Source organism: Suillus bovinus (genome assembly GCF_016758785.1).
Source record: "Suillus bovinus strain UH-Sbo-P2 chromosome Unknown EDB93scaffold_34, whole genome shotgun sequence".
NCBI lineage: Eukaryota > Fungi > Basidiomycota > Agaricomycetes > Boletales > Suillaceae > Suillus > Suillus bovinus.
In genome coordinates, this window is record NW_024542090.1 from 139,275 (window position 1) to 146,706 (window position 7,432).

Genomic DNA, 7,432 nt, shown 5'->3' on the forward strand with positions numbered 1-7,432 from the left:
GAGCTGAGTAACTGGGCCATTAAGATGGATATGGGAGTAGAGAATAGCGATCTATGTGGAGACATGCGGATATGCCAATATAAATTAAGCCCCATCTGCATATGCACCGCCGAAACGATTATCAGATCACGGCCGTGCACGCGAGAGAGCGATAAACGATGGGACCTCGTCCCAGCCCATTCTTTCCCGCTCCTTTCCCAGGGCTCTGCCCCTGCGAATTTCCTCAGCGTCAATGACTTTCCAGTCATCATATTGGGTAACCATGCCGTCCTTGATTCCATGGACAATCTCTGATGGTAATGCATCAAGGTCTGGATGGTGATTTAGCAGTTCATCTGGGGCTATCTCCATTTCTGGTGGAGGTGGTACGGCAGTTATTACCGCTTTTGATGACGGTACTATGTCAGAGAGGATAGTGCTTGCGACCGCATATGCATCAATCATAGTCGACGCAATCACACCCTTAGCACCGTTGGCTGCCCATCCAGAAGCATATATATTTTTCAAGGCTGAACCCTTGGAACAAGCAATACGCCCTCCATATGCACGAAGATGACGCAGAGCAGGATCAAAGAAAGTCGTCTCTGGATCTGCATGAAATCCGAGGGAGGTGACGACGAGAGAAGTAGGAAGAGTCGATGACTCGCCAGTAGGCACTGCTCGGCAAGTGGCAGGATCAAGACGGGTGTGAGCAAGGGTAAGAGTCGCCATATCTAACGCTGAAGCACTTGACGGAGGGGTGATACTAGCAGGAGAGCGGTAAAAATGGAGAGACCAGGATTTGGGCGTTGATCCTGGTGGATTCTTGGATCCCTTCTGGAGTAGTTCGAGTGTGCGCCGCTGCTGGCGTGTCAATGTGACACCTGATGGGGGTATAAGCAAATTGGGTTCGATGGGAATCATCGATGCCTCTGGGAGATTGATCATTTCCCGAAGCTCTTTAGTGGTGAATGCAGCCTCCAGAGGTCCCCGCCTGCCGACTATGGAGACATGCTTGATGGTAGAGCGGGAGAGAACTTCTAGAACATGCTCTGGTACGTCATATTGACGAAGTACAGAGGGGGAAGTCAGAAGAATACGTGCAATGTCCAGTGACACGTTTCCCTGTCCAATTATTGTGAGGTGTGATATCTTGTCAAGCGCGGGTGGTGGTGGTCGGGATGGGTGTTGTGTATACCAATGAACCAGGGACAATGCAGATATGCAGCAAACAGACGGAGGGATTGCGGGGTGCAACGTGGGCATGGTACATCCAGTCGCAAACAGTAAGTGGGAGTAGTTGTTGAGTATGGAAGTCAGGGGTAAATGAAGCGCGTGAGGAATAGAATGGAGGGGCGTGCTGCCGACATTCACGTTTCCGAAGAAATGGAAACGCGGGTCGGTTGCAGTCGTATCGAATTTGTTCGTGCAATTCTAAGAGTCTCCTCAGTGATTCGTGAGACATGAATAAATTCAAAGCTCACCTTGACCTCTGGATGATCTGGTGCAACGCCATAGCGGACAAGACCATGAGGTGCCCACAGTCGATCGTACATATGCACTCTTAGTGGTGGAGACATTGGATCGTTGAGTGGAAGGAGAGAGAGCAGGCGAGAGGCTACATAAAATGCAGATGGCCCTCCGCCGATTATGGCTAATTTCACCGGAGGCGGCATGGTTCAAAGGACCAGGATGTGTGCCGAGCAAGTAGCAACTCGCGAGCCTGAAAGAAAAAGGTGATGAGCGTTTGATGAACGCGAGTGTGAATGCCTCGGATGCCGACCGCCGTGACCGACGCGGCCGCCACTGGCAGTTGAGTCTGAGTAGGACTTCTTGACTCATCAATCAAAATTCATGCAGGCGTCACTCAGTGTTGCCGCTCTCAAACGTTTGCTCCAACCTTAATATTGCATTTTACAGAGCTCACTCGGTTCCAGCGTTCATTCGGGCACTGACATGTCTGTCGAGATATGGCGACGATGTTGTCATTTCTGCAAACCCAGAACACTTCTCTCTGAGCGCGACTAATTCTTCACTCTCTGCATACTGTTGCTTCAAGTATGGGCGCAGGTTCTTTTCCAGGTATAAATTCAGAGATGGAGTGGCACAGGACAGTGTCCAGGATGTGAAAGGACAGTTGCTCGCTAAGGTATGTCTACTTTCAAGTTGTTGCTCAACCGTGTTCCATGACAAACTATTTGGAAACGTAGACGTTTCTTTCCATTATTAAACATAGAACTATCGAGAAGACATTGGAACGTTGCGAATTCATAATCGTTGAAGCAACGGATCTATGCGACCAGAATGAGCCAGCCGAGGACCAGGACACATTAGAGAGCAGATTGATAATTCGATTACACTGTAAACATGGTATGCACGAAACCCACTCCACGCACACAGACATGTGAAAGTCTCCGCAGGCATCGTAAAGACTCACCGACTGCCTCTCTTGATCCCTACATCATTGCTTTTACCGGGTACCTCAGATCCTTCGACTGAATCCCGTCTTACAATAGGTCCACGTGCAATCAAAGACATAACAGAGCATTTCCCGAACGCTCGAGGAGCGAAAAGTGATCCTCAACTTATATGGACCTTTGGAGACACGGAGGTTGAGGTTAAGAGCCTCGAGTCTTCTATTGATACTAGAGGTGGGAATGCCTAATTCAGACGGTGGATTGTTCATACTTATCTCTCCCCCAAACCAGGTAAAGCCCAATTATCAACAGAGCTGACAATCAGCGCAGATGAGTTTGATGTCTATGACGTCTACGCAACCCCAACTACTATCTCTTTTCACTTGCGAGAGTTCAATGTGTGTCACCACAATTATTTTCTACTTCCTACAGTCTCTGACTTCTCTTATCTGATAGGCCACAATTGCTTTCACGGAATCCATGGGTCTCTGCCTAGATCTTCGCTTCACGGATTCTGCAGCCCCGCTCTTCATCGACGTCGAAAGCGAAGAGTCAGAATGTCATTTTGTCATATCCACCTCACAACACGGCAGTTTAGCTGCACCCCCACCCTCAAACTCTGCTCAACTCAACACGCGTAAACGTCCTTCTCCAAGCGATGATGGCAGAGGCAGTTCAAGACAGCGAAGCGAAACACCAAGGATCAAGAAACCGATGAAAGCCGTGCAGCGTATGGATGCGCCTATACCTGATGCAACTTCTACATCAAAAGCCCAAAACGATGCGCGATCAATGCCGCCACCATCTTATATTCCTCAGCACACGCCGGACTCTCCACGAAATCAGATGCCGCCTCTTCCCTCGCCGTCTTGGAATCTTCCGCTAGATCCATCCCATGGAGTTACGGCGCAACCCGAGCCTCTTTTCTACCCTCAGTCCTCTCAATTATTATCGGATGGGCCAAGCGAGAGCCCTGAAGTGGGTCGAGCTAAAGCACAGGATCGAACTCCGTTATTTTATCCCCTTTCACAACTTTCTCAGGCAGATAAGGAGGTAATACGCGCATCTGGGTTAGGTATTGAGGACATGAACCAGGATGAATTAGAGGCAATGCTCGAAGGAGAGGGCGAAGAAGTTGGCTTTGAGTTCGCCGCGTCTCAGAGTCTCACCAACGTGGAAGATGAAGATTCGGCTATGCTTTCTGCGAATGATGAGCCCGAAAGCTTCGAACTCGTTGAAGACATTGGCACTGTACTTGGGCCAACGCAGGACGACGTCGGAGGCAGGAAGAAGGTATGTGTTGTCATCCTATGGACGGCTGAGTGCTAACCCATTGTCTACCTCAGGCGTTTCAGCCTTTGTTTGAAGATTGATTTGGACACATAACATGTCAGGATGTTGCTCATCTTCTCTTGTTGTGTGTACTACTTATGACAACCACTGTAGCGGGAGAGTGTTGTGTAGAAAATAAATGTCAATATTAATGTCATACTGTCTGTCGTTTCATGCATGGAAGTGACTTCTTCTAAGTTATTGGTTACTGGGTCTAATGCTTTTTATATATCCTTGTTTATTATACTTTGGAGCTGAACCCTATGATGGACATTACTATATGGGAAAGTTCGCAGCGCTGACGTGCACTGACCGGCAGAACAAGTACGGTGCACTTACGTAACCGATAAGGTAGGCCGAACCTCACCCGAACCGAACGTAATTGCGAAAAGTTTTATGTAGCCTTGCTGCCCGAGCCCGATCACGATGCTACCACTGGACCCATCAACATGCACATCATCCTGAAGTTCCGTGGTTCACCTGGGTGGCATAACTCACGTTCCTTCCTTCGCTCTCAAAAGTCGTTCGTTCGTCATAATAATACTGATCTGCACAAGCGCCTGGCCTCATCCGGCGCGCCCCAGCATCCTCGGGGAAGGTCTTGGCTTTGGTATCCGGCAACTCTTTTAGCGCTCACAGGTGTAGGGTACTATGCATATGAGAATCACCAGCCTTCCCGACATGCCGTATTGGCAACTATACGGTGCTCACGACTTGCGCGTAAGTTTTTGCGGCGACAAATTGATGACTTAAAACACTCACTAATAACGCGTAGGGGCTGCAATATCTGGAGCAATTGATTACAAGCGTACTCTTGCAGACACCTATACTTCTGAGGAAGACAGGCTTGAAGCAGTCTCACAATGCCATGTTCGGAGCGCTACAAAGGTGCTGAATGCTCTGTTGGCCAATGGAGGTTTGTTCCAATACGCTGATTGCGTAATGAACCTCATAGCTGAAATAATAATTTTCAACAACCAGGCATCTATATTAAATTGGGCCAACATATTGCATCAATGTACGTTCTTATTTACGTCGATATAGCTTGCAAACTCTAATCGTTTGAGAAAAGGATTGTACTACCAATAGAATGGACCAGCACCATGGCCCCGCTTCAAGACAGGTGCGATGCCACCCCATATGAGGGTATTGCAGCACTATTCCTATCAGATATGGGACAGCCCATAAGCGAGCTTTTCGACGATTTCGACCCGGTTCCTATTGGTGTTGCAAGTTTGGCTCAGGTTCATGTAGGGTATCACAAGGCATCAGGCAAAAAGGTTGCAGTGAAGGTGCGTACCGAAAGGTTGTCCTGGTTTGAGGCATTTATCTTGGTTAAAGGTTCAACATCCTCACCTGGTTGAATTCTTCAACATTGACATCAATATGGTCCAGTCTACTTTGGGTACGAGTGTTTGTTCTCTAGAGCCTAGCACCACTAACAGTTTGCTATAGGCTGGATCAAGTATTGGTTCCCAGAATTTGAATTTAGCTGGTTAGGTGAGGACATGCGGGAGAACCTCCCGAAAGAAATGGATTTTGTGCACGAAGCCCGCAATACAGCTCGTGCGGTGGCTGACTTTGAAAATATCAAGACGTCATTATACATACCCGAGGTCATATCTGCGAACAAACGAGTTCTCATCATGGAGTACATTCAAGGAAGCCGCATAGACGACCTTGCATACCTTTCAAAGCATAACATTGACAGGAACAAAGTCGCGCTAGAGCTTACGCGAATCTTCAATCGAATGGTATTTATGAACGGGTGGTTCCATGCGGTGAGGTAATTTACAAAGATTTGGGCTAGGTCTGACTGGGTTTTCTACAGGATCCTCACCCTGGTAAATGAGTTTCTTTCTATACATTTAGTTTGACTGATGTGGTGCAGGTAACTTGTTGATACGTCCTGCTTCTAAGTCATCCAAGTCGCCTTATAACTTTGAGATCGCACTCTTGGACCACGGACTGTACTTTGATCTTAACCGGGAACTTCGCGTGAACTACAGCAGGTTGTGGTTATCACTCATTGCTCGCTCGTCGCCGACTGTCGATGCTGACCGTCGGAAGTATGCGGCATTGATTGCGAACATCACACCTGATTTGGTACGTGATTGTTTCTTTGGTGGAGCGAACATGTCACAATGTATTATCAAACAGTATCCTGTTTTCGAGGCAGCAATTACTGGCAAGTCCCTACGCTGGCAGATGCTCCTCTATTGACTGTATTTATTAGGCCGACTGGCACCCGATGGTATAATTGAAGCAGATGACGGACCTAAGAGCGACATTCAGCGAGCCACAGGCATGCTCGACATGGCTTCCCAGACTGGGGAGGAAATGGAACTCATTCGCAATACTGCTCCCCAAGGGAACATGTTGGTATCCGTGCTCGATGTCCTGCGCCGATTGCCTAGGCGCGTGGTGATGGTCATGAAGCTCAATGACCTGGCCAGGTAGGTTCTATTAAATTCTCAAAAATTACCACCAATTGATCGCTACCGCAGGCACTTGGATCATTCACTGGCAACGACTCATTCGAGCGTTGGTATTATTCTTCACTTCGTGGCTTAATCTCAATGCGGACATCAATAGGTCAGGATATTCCTCGTCACGTCAAAGTACTGCATGAAGGCAGTTTGGCAAGATGAGAAGAACCGCTTCCGCGAGGGTGGACTCGGATTTGGATCCTTCTTAGGCAGTGCTTGGTGCGTTGAATACTCTGCTTTGACCACGCACTTGATCACACCCACCTGCAGGGCATTCGCAACTGGGTACTCCAAACTCACATTCATTGAATTTATGATGGATTGGCAAGCTTCATTGGTCAAGTCGAGTGCATGGTTACGTGGGTTTTATTCCAGAGGATTAGCTGGAGCGCACGATGCGGCAGCTGGTCTTTACTAGTTAAATTTTATGATACATATGCGATTAGAAGGTCGTTACGGATAGAGTTTTAGATATAATTTTATTTCTGGCTATTATCAAAGAAAGAGTCGATTATGTTGATGCTCTTTTTCAGACAAGCCCACTGCGAGGTATTACTTGGGACACCTCAAACCTGCAATCGGTGGACTTACCTGATCTGCATTCAAGCAAATGCCTTTCTTTCCTGGCTTTTCGTCCTCCTTGTCCTTACCGTAAAATTCACGAATGTCAACAAGAATCTTGCCTGCTTTTCATCAGCAACATCGTTGTATGTAACGCACATTGTTGAGGTTCACCTTTGAACTCACGGACAGTTACGCGTTTCTTTTGGCCCAACTTAACATATTTTTCACCTTCGGAACTACTAAAGACCTCCACATCGTTATCATGAGTCGACTTTTTCTTCGAACCTGATGGAGACTGAGTGGCAAAATCAGGGGTTTAAGCACAACGATCGTAAAAAAAAAAATGCGCACCTGGCAGTCTGAAGAACCAATTTTTGGCTTCTTGATCGTCAAAGGCTGCTCAGTTGCCTTTGAAGCCTGTTTGGTCTTCGTTGAAATCGTTGATGAGCCTGACAACACAAACACGATCGCATACTTGGCTTGCCTTGGTTTTAGTTTTTGGCTGGTCGTCCTCAGAGTGCTCATAGTCTTTATCTTCGTCGTCGCTGGGGTGCTTTCGCTTAGACATGAACGTGTTAGACGGTGTTCAAGTGTTAGATATGTAGGAACGTTCGGAAATATTCTGCTTAACTTGCCAGAACGCGTTGTTAA

General features: G+C 47.6%; 4 protein-coding genes across 4 annotated transcripts; 2 read left to right on the plus strand and 2 right to left on the minus strand.

Annotated features, from left to right (window-relative positions):
* Window positions 1–68: 68 nt before the first annotated feature.
* Window positions 69–1,818, minus strand: EDB93DRAFT_495894 (uncharacterized protein). Its single transcript, XM_041456559.1, has 2 exons — window positions 1,464–1,818; window positions 69–1,413 (listed from the first exon to the last, which is right to left on the minus strand). Exons 1-2 carry the CDS (start codon window positions 1,653–1,655, stop codon window positions 127–129), a joined length of 1,479 nt encoding a protein of 492 aa, XP_041306895.1. The 5' UTR covers window positions 1,656–1,818; the 3' UTR covers window positions 69–126.
* On the plus strand, window positions 1,811–3,978 carry EDB93DRAFT_1150417 (Rad9-domain-containing protein). Its single transcript, XM_041449672.1, has 7 exons — window positions 1,811–1,867; window positions 1,917–2,128; window positions 2,190–2,349; window positions 2,400–2,630; window positions 2,688–2,794; window positions 2,853–3,689; window positions 3,743–3,978. The coding sequence occupies exons 1-7, from the start codon at window positions 1,834–1,836 to the stop codon at window positions 3,767–3,769; spliced, it is 1,608 nt and encodes a 535-aa protein (XP_041306896.1). The 5' UTR covers window positions 1,811–1,833; the 3' UTR covers window positions 3,770–3,978.
* A 4-nt stretch (window positions 3,979–3,982) lies between these two features.
* EDB93DRAFT_495881 (ABC1 family-domain-containing protein) lies at window positions 3,983–6,803 on the plus strand. The gene is made up of 12 exons (XM_041456558.1): window positions 3,983–4,448; window positions 4,504–4,644; window positions 4,710–4,746; window positions 4,801–5,020; window positions 5,070–5,133; window positions 5,184–5,509; window positions 5,560–5,572; window positions 5,620–5,916; window positions 5,965–6,184; window positions 6,236–6,272; window positions 6,324–6,436; window positions 6,488–6,803. Exons 1-12 carry the CDS (start codon window positions 4,178–4,180, stop codon window positions 6,633–6,635), a joined length of 1,887 nt encoding a protein of 628 aa, XP_041306897.1. The 5' UTR covers window positions 3,983–4,177; the 3' UTR covers window positions 6,636–6,803.
* Window positions 6,697–7,349, minus strand: EDB93DRAFT_1251205 (transcriptional Coactivator p15-domain-containing protein; the record flags this gene model as incomplete). The annotated part of the gene is made up of 5 exons (XM_041453125.1): window positions 6,697–6,759; window positions 6,809–6,900; window positions 6,938–7,076; window positions 7,133–7,198; window positions 7,257–7,349. The coding sequence occupies 5 exons, from the start codon at window positions 7,347–7,349 to the stop codon at window positions 6,697–6,699; spliced, it is 453 nt and encodes a 150-aa protein (XP_041306898.1).
* Between the last annotated feature and the right edge of the window lie 83 nt (window positions 7,350–7,432).

Coding starts and splice junctions, on each gene's coding strand:
- EDB93DRAFT_495894 (XM_041456559.1), bottom strand. CDS start 1,655: ATGCCGCCTCCGGTGAAATTAGCCATAATCGGCGGAGGGCCATCTGCA. Junction 1,414..1,463: donor CAGATCATCCAGAGGTCAAG/GTGAGCTTTGAA, acceptor GGAGACTCTTAG/AATTGCACGAACAAATTCGA.
- EDB93DRAFT_495881 (XM_041456558.1), top strand. CDS start 4,178: ATGCACATCATCCTGAAGTTCCGTGGTTCACCTGGGTGGCATAACTCA. Junction 4,449..4,503: donor ACGGTGCTCACGACTTGCGC/GTAAGTTTTTGC, acceptor AATAACGCGTAG/GGGCTGCAATATCTGGAGCA. Junction 6,185..6,235: donor AAGCTCAATGACCTGGCCAG/GTAGGTTCTATT, acceptor TCGCTACCGCAG/GCACTTGGATCATTCACTGG.
- EDB93DRAFT_1150417 (XM_041449672.1), top strand. CDS start 1,834: ATGCAGGCGTCACTCAGTGTTGCCGCTCTCAAAC. Junction 1,868..1,916: donor CAGTGTTGCCGCTCTCAAAC/GTTTGCTCCAAC, acceptor ACTCGGTTCCAG/CGTTCATTCGGGCACTGACA. Junction 3,690..3,742: donor ACGTCGGAGGCAGGAAGAAG/GTATGTGTTGTC, acceptor TGTCTACCTCAG/GCGTTTCAGCCTTTGTTTGA.